Source organism: Dryobates pubescens, chromosome 8 (assembly GCF_014839835.1).
Source record: "Dryobates pubescens isolate bDryPub1 chromosome 8, bDryPub1.pri, whole genome shotgun sequence".
Taxonomy (NCBI): domain Eukaryota; kingdom Metazoa; phylum Chordata; class Aves; order Piciformes; family Picidae; genus Dryobates; species Dryobates pubescens.
In genome coordinates, this window is record NC_071619.1 from 14,835,779 (window position 1) to 14,853,097 (window position 17,319).

Below are 17,319 nucleotides of genomic sequence, written 5' to 3' on the forward strand. Positions count from 1 at the left end.
TAAGAAATTATGTAAATGCAAGGAAGGAAGATCTGGGGTGTGTGGCTTTCCTGAAGTTTGTGAACTCATTGTATCAAGTTGTTGTCTTCCTGCTGACAGCCAGTTTGTGCAGGATCTCTAACACTGTGTCTGGGCCTTCTGTAGGGCTCAGCTGATGGATGGAGCTCAGTTTTGGAGCCCAAAGCTCCACAGGACTTCCTGTGAATCCTGTAGGTGGTATGTGGTTCCTATAAGTAATGTATGAACATTGTTAATTGAACAATAGAAGAAGAAAATTATTGTTTACCTTCAAATTACTCATGCTTTGTACTCTCTTAACATCTATGAGTTGTAGTCTCCCACCAGGGAGCTATGGGATGGGTAGCTACATTAGCATGTTCAATAATTTCTGCCTCAAAATTCCTTATGTCCTGTAGTCTTAGCTAAACTTGGTAGTGTCACAGGTATGTATTATGTATTGGGCAACACTACTAACCCTTTAAGCCTACAGATTTGCCTTCAGTATTTTTTCAGTTGCACCAGTCAACACATTAAGGTTCCATCCCTTCTCTAAATTATGTCAATTGCTGGCAGGAGCCAGAATATCCTGCCACCCCTACCCCCTCTTTTTTCCCCCCACTCTTGCTAGTTTCTTCTAGGGAAATGAAAGTCAGTCCATCTGTTCTTTGAAAGTCACCAATGTAATGTAAAATCTAGCAAAGTCAAAGGAATATTTTACAAGAAGAAAATAAGAATTGTTTTCTGCTTCAGCACAACAACATAAGAAAGGAATTCCATAGCACAGTGAGGACTTAAATAAGTGAAATGTAGTTAATGAATGTTTATTCATTTAGATTAGAAAAAAGGATCATATCTTCAAAAGTGCTTGTACTATATGTACCATAATGTGACACTGATCATCAGCTGGGATACAAACTGGAGAATATTGTTCTGCCTTCAGTCAGTCAGTGAAATTTGGAAGGAGAAACCTTTGTTGTTTTTTTCTGTTAACACAATGATACTAACAGGTGGCAAAAGAAATTAATTAATTTCCTGCCATTATGCAAATGTCTGGTTTCTGAATGAACTAACTGTACTGTAAGTAATATGATGACTGAACTAGCATGTTCTTAGGCATTGTTTATATCACACAGGCTTTATACCATGTTAGCGTATATGGCTCTTACAGGTACGTCAGGTTTGGAGCTATTTGTCATTTTACAAGTTGCACTGTTTTAAAGGATATTGACAAAACAAAGAAAGTTTGCATAGAAGATTCACATGTAGGTTGTGTTTTAGAATCTAAAGAAAAACTCTTTCAGAGGACTTTCCCTAGACCAGTAGTAGTGAAGGAGCAGTAAAACTTAGAAGACCCTGCAGTCATTGAAATAATGATGATAGGAGGGGAAAAAAAAAAGAAAGAAATAATAAGAACAGAAACACAAAGGGGAAAAAATCAAAATAATAGTAGATGGAAGCAGCAGATGGGAGAAAAGACTAAAAAGGTCAATTTCTCTCTACAAATGTACTTAATTGTTTTTATTCTTTTCTTTCTGTTTATCATTTTCCACAGCTTATGCTAAGACCTATTAAGAACGTTTCTTTTTTACACAGTGTAACCTTGAAGAGATGTGGTTACCCAAAGGAAAGAACGAGATTTCAGTACACAGCTAATGGTGTACAAAGTCCCAAGAAACTTCATTCCTAAGAGAATGCAAGCTTTCCTGGTTTCAGCGGTGTGCCTCCAGGAAATTGTTCCAGGAGGACAGACAATTAGCTCACACTGTTCCAGAGTGCACGGTGTAACATGATGCAGTTAAACCAGAAGACAGTTTTCATCTTTTGACCCTGTGTCAAACGTGTCAGTTGAGTAGCTTACCTGAGGTCTGTAAGAGAACACAGGCCATCAGATACTTTCCCATAGAAAGGAACATGCAGTAGACAGACACAAACCCCACAGTTTAAAACCTGACTTATTTTTAAAGTAAAAGAAAAAAATGCTGAACTAGCCTTTGTAAGCAGCACAACCCAGTGCATTCAGATTCCCCTTTTTGCCAATCTAAAACGTAACTGCACATCTTTGTACTTGTTTAGGATGTATGAGAAGGATGTTAGAAGCATCTTTTTCATTTTAAGTACTAACAAGATGTTAAGCCCTGTGGAAGGATTTAGTAATATCATTGAAATACTCATCCAAATGGTATATTTGGAACTGTTAATATGTTCAGTGTAGTGTCTGTCTTCCATCCAGTGACACAGATGATAGTTTTAAAAGTCCACAGTGAAAGAGAATAATATTGAATAATCCCTAGACAGAAATACACAGGTAACTGGGAGGGTTGGAGGAACTTGTATGACTGGTAGATTGAAAAGGCAGAACCTGAAAACTCAAATGACAGTGTAAAACAGTCCCGTAGCTTAATTAAATAAAACCATTAATGCGATTTAAACTTCTTTGAGTTAAAATTACTTTAATAAGAGTGTTAATTACTAGAGGATTAACAGTGCTTACATGTGATAATAGATGTGGTCAGTCAATAAAGGGTGAGAATAATGTTCGTTTAAGAAGCAAAAGAATCTAGCATGGGATTACTCACCAGAAAGGGATAACATTTCAAAGTGGCAAGTAAAATCAAGGGAAGACAGGGAAGACGTTTTCAAGTTGCAGGAGGCATTAGAGGCTGGATTGTACCGTCATTACTCAGCAGAAGTTTCATGTATACTGGGGTCTGATGGAGCGAAAATACAAGGAGTGATTATTATAAATGACATATTACATAGTTTGGAATTCTGTCTAACAAAGCAATTGTAACAATTTTTCAGATTAAACACTTTAAGAAAATGCTGTCACCTGAGAAGTGAGGAGAAGAGGCATGTTTTAAAGGGAAAGGACCAACTTATAAGGAGAACAATTTATTGAATATGTTTCTTAGAAAATAACATTGGAGTGTTGACATTAAGCAAAAAGAGCTTCTCCCAGTATGTTTGCAAACATAACAGCAGGGGAGGATATTTTGCAAAAAGCCAACAAAAACCAAATTCAGAGTTATCCAGGGTTCTTGTTACTACAGCTTATAGGGCTCAAAAGTCTTTGCTAAGCCAAATTATCTAGGCAAAGAAAACAAAAACCAAGTATCAGGATTTGGTACAGCCTGTAGTATTTCCTAAACATTTTGAAGATTATTCGATAGATACAAATGTAGAAGTAAATGTCTTGCAGTAGATGAAGAGGAAAGTGAAGGTTGTCCAGGAAATAGTGTAGAACTTTTGTCTAGTGATTTTGGCTTTGCTTTTAAGTTGTCTATATTTACATTCCTGAGCTACTGATTGTGGAATTCCTTGTCCAGTGGTTCCCAGGTCTAGTATAGCTTTCCCTAAGGGATGTAACTTCATCTGCCATGAAGGATGGTTATGCAGCCATACCCCAAATGCACTACTTTGGAAGAAATAACTGTTTACAGTAATCTTATGATAAGCACATCTGAAAGTGTATGGGCCTTGTGGATTGCATTGAATTTTTCTTTCTATATGCAAACAAAATTATGTTGGTTTCTGGCTGTCAGTGGCTTTCCATGTGTTCTAACTCAACACTCAAAATTAGGTGAAATACTTTATTGCACAGTTACTATATTTGTTTCTGCTTCCTGCAGAGGCTTTTGTACAAATTGCTGAGGGCTTTGATGGCCATCTAAAAGATGAATCTGGAGCACTGACTGTGACTTATTTTATTTTTTTCAATTTTATTTTATTTTAATGTCTTCAGCATTTTGAGAACCACAAAAATATTGAAAATAAACCAACCTGGAAAGTTACGTATTGAAAAATACGTAGACCCTTGCATTGAAACAAACTATTTCCCCCTGCCTACTGTAGAACCCCAGGTTACCTCAGTGGAGATAATGTGTTCCATAGCACATAGAAGAGATCATGGATCTCTGTGGAGACCAAATGTTGCAGATTCAATGGATGCTCATAAACTTTGTAGGACAGATGCATATTCTCCTGTTAAGCTGGAAGCCTTGATCTCTGTAACAATGTAATTTCAGTATTTTTCTTAGATTAATTTCCTGGAGTGCTTTGGTCCAAGTCAGAATATTACAAGAAATAACTGGAAAGCTAGAAGGTGGCAATATCCTGTTCCGTGAGTTGCTAATTCCCTGTGGCCAGGTTGGTGGCTTCCTGGGTCACTTCTGTGAGTTGCAGCATCACACAAAGAGCTGAAGTCTTTGCCTCCTTTGTGAGCACAAGGCTAACGCCGTGGATCTCTGCCATGCTTTCTTGTCTTCCCATAGGAATCAGTTTACTTTCTCACTCCAGGGCCATGTATCTAAACCTCCTTTCTTCAATCCTAGAAGTGATCAGGACTGAAATTTAAAGTTGGAGTTGTAATTATATATGGGCAGACCACTATGGATATTTAGTTCTAGGGTACAGCAGCCTGGCTTTATAGATTAGATGTGCATGTGTACAAGCACAGTTTGGATTACTTAGTTTAAAACAGCATTTGTCAGTTACTAGGTTTTCATGGTACAGCATATATACTAACCTCCGATGAGACTGCAGGCATCCATCTATATGGATGTTGCTAAGTATTAAGTATGACAGGTGGGACAGGATGAACACAGTGTGGAAGTTGACGTGAACATGTTTAGGTTTCAAATTTTATTCCAGTTACACCAAGTTAGATGATTTTTAATTAGTCCCACCTTCTCTAAACCAGAGAATTTTAAATGTGAAATTGTTGAAATACTTTTAAATGTTAAAATGGTAACATTAGATTTTGAAATTTTTGAATAAATGTTTTTAGGGAGCAAATAGTTTAAAGGAAGAGTGTTTTAAGTTTTGTGCAGTTGAAAAAAATGCTTATAGAGAATTTAAGTTTAAATAAATTGTAGAAATTGCCTCTTCAGTTACTAATAGTTTTGGTAAATGTCAATGTTTAAGTACTACTGGCAAAGCTGTGTTTAAAGCAAAACAAAACAGAAGCCAAATGAAAATGACACCTTAAATTTAACTGTCTTGTATGAAATACTCCATAATTTTAGCAGCTGAAATTGTACTTTCAAAGTCTCATCCAGGTCAGAGGCAGATGTCCTGGTTCGGGGGCTGCACTTGTCACCGCTGCATGTTGTTTGAGTGCGTACGCCTCTGTGTCAGAAGCTCAGAAACAAACAAACAAAATGGTGAATGACCTGACCATTGCATAATACACAATTTTTAATCCATGCAGATTTTACCATTGACATAGTTTTATGCTTTGTCTAAAGGGACTTTGTGTACAGGCTAACGGGTTTGACAGGAACAATTTGGCCCAAGCCTGTGCCCTCTGGAGCCTGACTGTCTGCCAGGCTCCCGCCTTTCAAACTCTTCCCTGTTTCTAAACTCAAAAGACTTTTTTTCCTACTAGTCCAGTTTATTCTTTAAGGATGAACAGCAGCATACTTCATAATAAACACTTGTAATTAAACAAATCTTCTTTGAAGATGTATTACTTGTTGCTCTATGGTGTATTACATAGGGCCTAGCTATTTATATTTGCCTCAGTGTCTGTTTTTCAGTGACTTTCTTCACATGCTACGTCTTGGGTTGCTTGAAGTTTTAATGGGATTTGTAAAAATTACACATTGTGAGTGGTTTTCTGGTTATAGTAACAGCAACAGTCTTGTCCACATGACTTCAAGAGAAGGCATCTCATTTTGTAGGTAAGCCTAAAATAATTTAGGGCTCCAAAGAATAGAAATATATATTTGGGTTGCTTTTGAATATAACAAGACCAGTCACCTTTCAGAGTATACCTCAAGGTCCAGATTTCAGGGAAGAATTCTGCCCTTTGGAAAAGTTTAGGTTATAAAGAATTTATTTGAATATAAATAACTTCTTTTTTTCTTAGTGTAACAATTCCCAGAGGTTCAGCTGTCATAACCTCTGAGTTTATACATACACTTACAAATGTGTTAAAGATTGTATCTCAATGTTTAAGATACTGACAGACACATTTTCCATCTGAAACAGATGGAAGCATTGAAATATAATTTTTTTTTTCATTCTTGTGAACATTTAAATGTCCTACATTTAGATATAATTTCTTTTAAAAAAAAACCAAAACCAACACATATTTTAATTCAGTGGTTTAAAAACTGAAAGACATTGCCTTTTCTAGCACAAACTACCCTCCCTTTGAAAACGCAGGGCTCAGTTTTCAAAGCATTGCCTAGGAATTTAGCCTGCGACCCCCATTGACACTAATGGGAATTGCATAGCTAAGACCCCATAACATGACTTTGAAAATGCATTTGTTATACCAATGCCGAAAAAGGGTAGCATAAACTATAGGGAGACATTTATAGATCAAGAGGTGAATTTACACTTTGAAATACAAGACTAAAGTGTGTTATTCCACTTATGTGATCAGTAGGAGGAATTTTAAAATTCACCACATTCACAAAGTAAGTCACCAGGAGTAAACAAAAAAAAATATTTTGGCAAGTGGCAGGCAGACTTGCTAAAAAGGCTAACAAGGTATTTGTCTGCAGTAATGAACACCTACTGACTAAGCGGTAATTGCGTTTGTTTGGTATGATGTTATCCTGCAGTTAGCAAACTCTGTCTTCATTCCTTCTAAGGCGGCCATAGATATCTGTGGTTTAAATATTCCTGCTGGTTTTTTGCAACCAGAAAATGCTTAGAGTGAACAAGACTTGTCTTTGTCCAGTTCTGATTCTGGTCCTTCACGTTTTAGTTCCAATCTAGTAAATGCTTTCACAGTGTGCTTCCTTTAATAAACAGGGAGATAACATTTAGCGAACTAATGGGGGTCTTATATTCATGTTCATACAGAGGTTTTTCTGACAGTTGGAAATAAATGTATACCTGTAATGTATATTCATGTGTACTTGTTCATGAAGCACAAGCAGAGTCTAAAAAGAAATTGTTGTGTAGCTGTGTTACTGCAATTCTTATGAGTCCCAGTCATGGACCGTGGCCCCATTATGCTGGGCAGAGTATAAATAAGGGTTTTAACAAAAGGAAGACAGTGCTGCCTCAGAGTTCACAAACTGATGAGATTATAGCTCCACTGAAAGGTTAATGTTATGTCAGAAATTATGAAACAACAGTGATTCTGGTTGACAGGTTTTCTCTTCGGTCATCAAACTCATTTGTTCTTCTGCATACAAGGTGTGTACAGGTACAGTGTGAGGTCCTTGGGGTGGGAAATGTTGGGAAGCGAGACACTTGTGAGTGTTTTTCGGTGAGTTTACCGTATTTGAAATGAAAAGGTCCCTTTCATCTTTGGAGCTTTTTAGCTCCAAACCTCAATAAAAGTAGTAATATTTGAAATATTCATGTATTTGCAATTCACTCATCTTTATGACCTAAATAGCAGTCACAGAGCGTTTTAATTCTTGGTCAAAAGCCAACATCCTCAAGAAAAAAAATCATAGTGTTATTTCTGTACTCTCTCCTAATAAAAGATTGGGTGTAGCTTGCAGCTGTATATGCCTGGCACCGTTCATTTCCCAGAAGAGTTCACCCGTAGTCTAGGCTTTGGGATTTTTTTAATTAAAGAGGTCAAAATCCATTATATCAAAATTTCAAAGAATTTAACAATTAGCCGTAGTCCTCGATGCCCAGCAGGTGGCTTTTATACTATTAAAGGGAGATTGTTTCCATCTCTGATCAAAGCAAAAACAAAACAAAAGCAAATATAGAATATATTGCTGCACACAATGCAAACCACATGCTGTGTAATTTATAGATGTGAGACTCCTGAGTCGTACCATTTCAGGAAAAAAAATTCTATGTATTTTCAGTGTTCCTCATGAGGATTTGAAAGGTAATGTCTAGATCTATTTAGATTACTGATTAGCTAAGAAGATTAGACAGCTTGCCATTTCCTAAAATGAAGATTTTAACATCTTCTTAATTAAAAGTAAAAGTTAAAATGCACGATTGAGTAGATTAATGAAATTACTAGAAGTGAAATTGGAAAAAGCAAAGCACGCTGCAATGTGCAAGATGCAAAAAAACCCCACCAGTTCTAATTTGCACTTTTCAATGAATCTAAACTTCCCGATTTTTGCCTACTTAAAAAGAATGTTTGTGACCTTTTGACCCTTTTGTTATCCCTTACTCAGAAAGCCTTTATTCTGTAAGGCTTATGTATAAAAAAATAAAAAGAGCGTTAATGGCATAACAGTCCTTTCTGATCACTCTGTGTAAGATGTTTATGCAAAGTGTCAATAGAAGCAATTGGCCTAACAGTGTGACAACCTGCTTTGCTTGGAAATGGGCTAATCTCCTGTTTGGGTTATCCAGAGGTCAGGTAAGGATTTCTTTTCTTGCACTCCCCATAATGCCTGGGTACATAACCTGCAAATGCTGCATGGCAGAAATCAGAAGCAACTGAGCCCAAGAATGCTACAAAGCTATCTTTTTTCTGTCTTTTGTTTTGGTTTAGTTTAATCTTTTTGCTTTCCCTGTTTTGTTTTTGTTTGGGGGTTTTTTTCCCACTTCCTTCTTTTACTTTTGATTATTTTTTTTTTTTGCTCCCTCATCCCATCCCAGATAGTCTACTTGAGTGTATAACATGTAAAGGTGACAGGGACTCTACCAATATCATTATCTGCTGCTTCACTTTGTTTTATTGTTCGTGGGGGTTTTTTCAAGTAGGCATCATCTTACTCTTTTCTGAAGTTCATGTAGAAATTTACTTTAAATCTCAGTCTTTGAGGGCTGCCCCTGCTGCCCTGTCACAGCAGGCCTGGAACTCAGTAAGTGCTCAGGCAAGCATAGCGGGCCAGGCAATGGGCCTTGGCGGGCTGCATGCTGTGAACTCCTGCCTCACTGAATCAGCTTCTGTGTGTTTTTATAACTGCCTTTTTTTTCTCCCCTGTTAATTATGCCCCAAGGCTGTGGAAAGACAGCATTTATCTGTTTCAACAGACTAAGCAGCAAGTGTTCTGACATGTTTATCAGGCAAATTGTACCTGACAAAAGGTAATTACACATGCAATCAGGTTCAGAAGTAACTGGGTAGTTAGGGGTTAATAAAATGTTTAGCATAAGAAATATTCAGCTTGTGAGGAAGGAGAGTGGACCAGAAGGACATAGTTGACAGTGATACCTTATTAGAATTACTTTTCTTTTGATGGAATATTTGACTTTACAGAAAGGTAAGCAGGATATTGTGTACAATTCCTCATTTTCATTTCCAGCTCCTGAATCACTTGTGCCTATTGTACAACCAAAGTTATTTGCTGGAACCTTGCTACTTCAGAAGAGATAACAGCACCATTCCAACCTATACTAAGCTACCTTAGGATTTTTGTAGGGTTACCAACACAACTGCTATTGTTTCCTTCTGCAAAGCTCTGATCTCCTTGTCTCTGTGGCTGTGTTGACTCTGCATAGCTAGTTCCCAAAGTTGCTTTTGCTTCCAAGATCATTCCTGACAGTTGCTCAAAAGTAAAAAGGAAAGGGCATCTGTATGATATTTGATGATGTGACAAGAGGCTCAAACAGCATTGAAAGGGCTGGATGGCTGACTCCAGCAGTTCCCAGTGCATAAAATTCTCAAGCAATTACAAGGTGGCCTAAATACAGAACTACAGCTGATCTGCTCAAGACTTTAGGTAATATAAGACAAAGCTTTACTGATTAACAGTAATTTCTGTCCAAACTTGGCTATACTATCTTAATACTGGAAAAAAAGGTGAAAGTATTGACATTGACGAATAGGTGCAAGAATTCTATCCCTAAAACCTTGAAAACTTTTCCCCCCATAGCATCAATGTAATGTTTTGTGTAAACCAAACCCGTTAGCTATCAAGGTCTTAAAGTAGCATCTTTTAACAACAACAACAGAAATAGCTTAGTATCTTTTACAATAAAATTGTTGTGTTTAAAATAAAAGTCTTCTAATAGCAATGTTATCTATATAAAGTATGAGATGAGTATAGCCTTTTATCTAAGTTATACATAAACCCCTTTTTTTCCCAGCTGGTGTTTATTTTGAGTAGGAAGAGCTAATGTTGTACATAAAAGGCATACAGAAAATAGGTAGGGCATAATTCAAAATGCAACTGCAGAACCAGAGGCTTAAGTTATCTATAATTTTAGAATTATGTATATAACTAATAAAGTGATGGTTTGAGAAGGCAACACTGAAAGCAGTTGCATATAGTAAGCAATTCCTACAGTAATATGAACATGCTGCTCTCTGCTTATCAGCCCTGATAGTTCCAAGTTGTTGGATAAAATATCCCCTTCTATCACACCTTTAGAAGAGGCAAGTCATTTAAATAAGGCCGAAGTGTATACCCTATCCATCTTGTAAGTGTAAATAAGTGGACAGTCTATTGTACTATTGTACATTCCATCTTGTATACTAGAAAGGATAAAGCTTGTTCTGTTGGTTTTGGGGGGTTTGTTTGTTTGTTTTCTTTTGGCAAAAAATCAAATACATGCACAGGTACACACACTTCTCTGCAAATTATTTCTAGTCAGGATTTCCTTTGCTCCTAGGGAAGCATGTTCTGCTTCATTATAAAGTTCTCAGGTATAGCATTGCCTGTAAGCCTATTTTTCATGGTTGTCATGGGATAACAAGAGTATACAACAGTGCCATTGTTCCTGTGTAGTAGAGTACCTGTATCTATTTTATTAGGTGCTTCAGCATGTTTCAGCTGTGTGATAAACTGGTTGTGATAGAGCACCCTTGGTTGGCTTCTTAGCTGGGGCTGAGCACCTGACTAACAGCTAATGATCTGCACTGTCCCCTCACTCTAAGTAGCAAGAGAGATTCTTTCTGTTCACTTTCAAATATTTCCCAGGCAAGTTAATTTTAGAAAGATGCATGTGCAAAATAAACATCTTTCCTACTGAAATTTTAAGGCAAAGAATGTACACCCTAACCTTGAAGGAGTCACATCCAGCAACATCAGTGTGATGTACTACACTGTGTGGATTTTGACTGATTTTTGAGGCAGGAAAATATCTATTGCTAGGACCTGCTGCGTGTACATAGTGCATATCAGCATGGACTATTCCTTGCTGATCAACACAACTCATTTTCAGCTACACCTTGGTAATAGTGACAAGTTTCATGAATAAAATAGCAGTAGGAAAATGTTGGGTTAGTTTGGCCTTTAATAAGTTGATTCTAGTTGCCACAATAAGAACTACTGTCACAGGCACAGCAAATTCTTCTGTACTTCATGCTTCACAATTGAGAAGCTGTAGGGTGGGCATACCTGAATTTAAATCACCTAAATGTGAGTGGTTTGTAATTGTAGCTGATGCTATTTTCAGCAGAAGTATTGCTTTTACAATTAGATTTGCTCTTGATACAATTTTTCCTTTTTAAAATAAAAATTAACTACAAAATTTTTAGGTAGGTCAGTGCTTCATTATAAATTTTGCCTCCCCAAGATTATGTTCAAATCAGATGAAGTAAGCCAAGTATTTTCTTTGCATCTTTGAATGGATGGACAATCTTCCAGATTAAATACCTGTAGCAAAGACAGTCCTGCTTTCACAGAGGTTGTTCTATGTAAAAAAAAAAAAGTCATTAAAATGCCTCACTTAAATGAGGCACACATTTTTGTCTCAAAAGGCAGAAAGGAGCAGAGTAGCCAAAGGTAACACAGACTGTAGGGTTGATAACTCTGCAACATAGCTGCAGGAGTGGAGGTGAATTTGGGGTTGTGCTCGAAGATGCGCACACATGTGATGATCCTGGGACTAGCAGTTCATTACTGCTAGACTGTCCTTGCCATTGGCTGCTTGCCAACCTACTCCTCTCGCAAAGTGCTTGCATTGACTGTACATCCGCCAAGTGCCAAGTCAGATACAGGTGATATGAATGGTCAGGACACGGATCCAAAGAGCTGCACACCAGGCAGCTCTTGCCCACCCACAGCGTACAGTACGTGCTGTCAAAACCCATTATGTACAGCAATATGCCACAGCGCAGAACTGCGGCTGTGAGGGGGACAAAAATGTACAATGTATAATTGTGCACAGCAGCAGTCCGGTCTCCACCAGTGTCTGCAGCTCCCTGTTGTGTTTACTACAGCGGCAGGGTACGTTTGTCACACTGCAGCCTCTGAATGCAGACACAGAAGGAGGGAAAGGAGCTATGTCTGAATGGCATATGTCATTTGATTGCGTCTCTGGTCCTTCATGTTACTTGCCACATGTCATGACAGCTACTTTGGCTTAGGAGATTTATTAGCTTGAGGCTGGTTGTGTGCAGCTCTTAGATCAAGTGTGGAGCAGGGAAGAGGCTCTGGATACATGCCTCTTGCCAACAGTATCTCTTCAAGTGTTCCCTCTACAGAGCCAGGGCTGTCTTGGAGTACACAGAATATGCTTCATATTCTCTTGGGACATTGTTCTACTATTCTACTTGATGTGTTGAAAAGCAACAAACTCCGTGGTCTGTTTAGAGCCCTAAATGCCTACCTATGTTTGATCAGGTGACAAATGAGGTTGTCATCTTCCACCCCACCCTTCACTATCACTGAGATGATGTCAATATGGTATGAAAATAGCTTTTGATATTGTCAGGAAAGTTTCCTTGAACTTGCCAGCGCTGTAATTGTATTAATCATCCATGGCTTTTGGCAACATGTTACTAACAGGATACAGAGCTTCAGGATTGTTTAGGATTTAGCCAGAATTCTCGATTGCAATGTTACAATGGGGATAAGAAATGAAATCTTTTATCTTTGATTTACTGAGTGCATCTGCTGCAGGAGCATTGGCGTGGTTCTTTCTTAAGGACCATCTCCCATGTGGAGCGCATGTCAAGTGGCATTGTAATTAGTAGTAATTTATTAATATATTCTGCTTGCTTCTCTTTAAGAGAGAGAGAACATGAAGTCTCCAGACTGTATAGTTTGGGTTCCTGTGGTCATTAGCTTTATCCTCACAGCCTGTGTTATGCATCTGCCTGTCATATCTTTACACTTTTTTGATTGTGCATTTGAATATATAATACAGCCTCTATGAGGACTGGGCACTACCGACTGTGGTAGCACAGGTAATAGTGAGTGATGAATAACGTCCAGCAGCCACTAATTCCTGAGTTATCAGAGCCTTCCCAAGTCTGTTTGCTTAGTGACTAAAGTCATGTTTTCTTCAGCTGTGTAGGAAAATTGGTGGTGCTCACCTGAGAAAGTACTCTGTGGGAAAGAACCATTTGCATTTGACCTTGACAGCTATCATGGATATTTAGTCAGCAGAGAATGAGATAGCCTCCTTGCTTTTTATAGACCTTTCACCCATAGGAAATAGTTGAATGTGAAAGCTAGATGTCACTGAGGTTTGTAATAGTCCCTGGAGGACTTGGGAATGACAGAGCACTAACTGTGTCAGAAGTCTATTATGAAGCCAGGAAATGTTACTATGTAATCATAAAAGACTGTGCTACAAGTATGGAAAGAGCAATTAGAAAATAATTTATTTAAATTATATGCTTTGTTTGAAAAAAAACACAACAACAAAACATAAGAAAGGGGTTAGGAAGTGGAAAAAGGTGGAGAAAAGAGGCATATGAATTTGAAGCTGTGAAAAACAAGCTTTTATTTTGTATTCAAATTGGTGTTATAATTTTGGGGAATGAGCATTACTGGAAACCCATGACGTTGTGTCAGACTGAGAAGTTTGAGTCGGGAAGGCTTTTGGAGGGGCTGTCCTCTTAGCGTAGTCTGAGAAGCCAAAAGAGCAGACACCTGCTGCAGCTCTGCTTGTAGGAGCCAGAGCCACTGCTGCTGTGCACTGGCTATAACAACTCTGGTCTGGCTTAGCAGAAGTAAATGTTTAAAGTGAACAGGAATCTTTATTTAAATGGGAAAATGGTACAATTTGTAGTAGTCTGTTATGTGAACAGGGCATTAGTGAACAGGGTTCTTTGTTTAAATAGCAAAATTGTAATTTGTGGTAGTCTGCTATGTTTCTTAACTAGCATTATGGATGTAGCAGGGCCTCTAGATCACACTGAGGACCCATCTCAGCAGAACAGCCATGGGCACTGTGAGCAGGGGCAAAGTGTTGCAAATGGATGCCCACACTTACTTTAACAGTAGGTTTGCTAACACTGGACAGCCTGAGAACAAGCCAGCATCTAGCCTTCAGCAGCAGCACAAGGCCAGACATCAGATGCAGGGGAAAGCTAGGGGTGCCCCACCATTGACGTCAATGGGAATGGGGCCCACAGGTGGCAAAGCCTTCACTGAGCCAGTGGGGCCGCCTGTGCCCTGGCCTCGGGCAGCCTGGGCAGGGTGCCCAGTGGTGTCTGGCCTGCACCCTGCAACAGTGGAGGGGGAATTAGGCTTAAGGGATGCGAGGATGCTGGCTGCTGGATGTTAGGCATTGTGTCTGATTGTAAAAGCCAGTTGTATTGAACAGCAGCTCTGAGAATGAGTTAAAGGCCCCATTCGAACCTGTAGCTAGATGCAGGACTGTCCTTGAAGGTTCTTTGTTCCCCTCTTTTAAGTGTTCGGCGTTTGTTTGGACCAGAAGTGCGCCCAGGGTTTAGGGCTCAGTCACGGGGATCAGTCACAGTGGAGAGGGCAGGGAGGGGTGTTAAAATCACTCAACTGAGGCTACCTGAACCTTTGGTTTAAATTACTGTGAGGAGACACGATTATCCCATTCTCTGTCCTCACGGTAAAGCAAGCTCCCGAAACACCAAAGCGTGAAACCTTTAGCATCCCCGGGATGAGCCCGAATAGCTGCCTCCCAGCACTTGGAGGGAGGCGGGAAAGCAATAAAGAAGGAAATGGGCAGGTGAAGGGGATCCCGGCTAGGAGCTGTGCAGGGCCCGAGCTGGGCGGGCGCCTCCTCCCCTCGGAGCCGCTCCGCGCTCCCTCACACCCGTCTCTGCCCCTCCAGCTCCTGGACCTCTTCATGGTGTGGGACTGGTCCACCTACCTGGCTGACTACGGGCAGGCCACCTCCAAATACCTGCGGGTCAACCCAAGCACAGCCCTTACGCTCCTGGAGAAGTAAGTGCGGGGGCCGGGGCTGCCTACATGGGCGTGCGGGCGTCGGCGGGACCGGCACTCTCAGCCCGGCATCCCCGGGGCGGCTGCAGGGCCGGGGCCGGCCTCACTGAAGCTGCTGTGGCGGTTAGAGCCCCGCGGCAGCGCGTCGCTGTCCTGGTGCCGAGAGCAGCGGGCGGTGCCGGAGCACCGGTAGCATCGGGCGGCTGCCCGAGTTGCCGCTTTCGGGAAGGGATACGCGGGGGTTTGGCCGCGATGAAACCAGTGCGAGCCTTCTGTCTGGGCCGACGAGCGGGTTTGGGGAGGACGGAGTAAGGGAGGGCGCGATGCCACCCAGCTGAGTATCACCCTGCTTGTAAAAACTGCATCAAAATATACTGTGATTTAAAGCTATTTTCTAAAAATGTTTTCTCTCCTCTCCTGCCTGCGATGAATACACTTTTTGCAGAGTTCACAGAGGGTACGTATTGCCGATGTCGTTACAAAATATCGTTGCTTCAATTTATTTCGTTTCCCAAATTTCGTTTTAAATCCACTGATACAGGAGATGTGCAATAACGAGTGGGTGAGCTGATGGTGTAACAAACCATACCTATTCTCTAAGTCTGAATTTACCATGGAAGCAGACGACACGTGGGTTTTCTGGTTTGCTTCTCTCCTCACAAAGTTGATAGGACCAGTTTCCTGACGAAGTGATATTTGCTTAATACTTGCGGGTAATTTGTGAGGTAATTTTAGTTGAAAGGAGTCCCACGTTACAAAAATTTAATAGAAGAACACATAGATAACAGAAACAAAAATTAAACCTCTTTAAAACAGTTGGATTTTTCTTTTTCAAACTGTATTTCTAACATGTCTGCGTCATTTGCTTTTGTATTTCTCCAGAATGAGAGACTCTAGCAAAAAGAACAATATTTTTGCTCCCTTCAGGAAGAATGATCGTGACAAACAGAAGCTAATAGAGACTGTAGTAAAGCAACTTAGGAGTTTAGTGAATGGTATGTCTCAGCACACATAGGCCTGTTATATTGATGGTATCTCATCACACCAAGAGGTGTTTCTTGGCCGCTATTTCTATGAAGCAAACAGTGATATTAGTTAGAACATTTGTTTGACTCAGTACAGGAAAAATGCAATAGATGGCTTGTACAGGGGGAGTCTTTGGCAAGCAATTCTTTGTACGTGTTTTTAATGGATTGAATACTATTTTGTATATTGTAAACAAATGGTGAAAAATGAGACTGTGCAATAAAAAACCAGCTCAGTCATATTGTACATGTAACAGCTGAACTGTAAATATGTTATTTAAATATCTGCAGACATGGTAGGAATTATTTGAGAAAAGATCCCTTAGTTGCTGTTTTCTGGGTGAATCCTAGCTTAATATTTTTAAATCATCAAGATATTTGCGTTTCAGATGCCACCTATTGTTTTCCCACATCAAATGTATATTAGCCTTATAGTGATTGGACATAATTTTGTATGCCAGATTTTATAATCTGGAGGTATTTAAAAAACAAGAACCTTCTGAATTTGAATTTTAGTACCTTTGAAAACTACCTGAGATCTAGACTTGATATTTACTTAGCAGTAGGGCTTATAAGCATTGTTCTCCAAAAGGGTTTATCTTGAGGTTGTGAATGTAAATAACTATTTGAGTTCTTTATAATGTGACATTTTCTTTTGGTTTGGTTTTGTTCCTCAGGGTTATTGTTTCTACTTGTACTTTTGTAAGATCGCGGGTTCTTTTCCCCAGGTTGCAGTAAGGAGTAGATTTGCCACTGTTGGTTTTGTGCTGCATCTGTTTGTCAATATGCGCTTTCTACTGCCAGACCCATCCCAGCGGTTAGCGATTCGTCCCAACGCCAATCTCTTTGCACTGTTCCCTCCTGGCTATTTTAGACACAAAGAGAATGTCTAAGAACTACAAACCAAATGGAACATGTAAAATTAATGTACATATTTGTTGTATTTTTAAGTTATTGACGGTCTAAATACAGTAATATAAACCTCATCCGTATTCCTGTTTAATTTCACGCACTGGACCGCACCTCAGAGCTGGTTTTGTAGGGACCTGTATCGGTCCCGACTTTGGTGAATTACCCCCCGGGAGGGCGGGTACCCTGGAGACCCTAACGGCAGTGTGCAGCCCGAGGTGCTGCGGGACCCGCCCCGGTGTCGCTGCAGTCCGGGATGGCTGGGAGCGGCGGAGCCTGGGGAGCGGCGCAGGGACGCTCCCCGCTCAGGAGAGCCTGGGACGGGACCCACTGCGTTCACCGGACGGCAAGAAGGGCCGTGCCGGCCCAAGGGGGCGCCTGGGGGGTCCCGGCGG

The 17,319-nt window shown here is 40.0% G+C and overlaps 1 protein-coding gene across 6 annotated transcripts in view; it reads left to right on the plus strand.

Moving 5' to 3' along the window:
• Positions 1 to 16,995, plus strand: part of EXOC6 (exocyst complex component 6) — a 92,382-nt gene extending 75,387 nt beyond the window's left edge. For 4 of the 6 annotated variants that reach the window (XM_054163863.1, XM_009897744.2, XM_054163866.1 and 1 more), the window contains 2 exons: positions 14,878 to 14,990; positions 15,873 to 16,995. In XM_054163863.1, the coding sequence (XP_054019838.1) occupies positions 14,878 to 14,990; positions 15,873 to 16,005 (246 nt within the window). In that variant the 3' untranslated portion in view covers positions 16,006 to 16,995. Of the gene's footprint in view, positions 1 to 14,877; positions 14,991 to 15,435; positions 15,448 to 15,872 lie in introns of all 6 variants that reach the window. The other 2 variants (XM_054163862.1, XM_054163865.1) reach the window with 1 other exon arrangement.
• Positions 16,996 to 17,319: the final 324 nt, after the last annotated feature.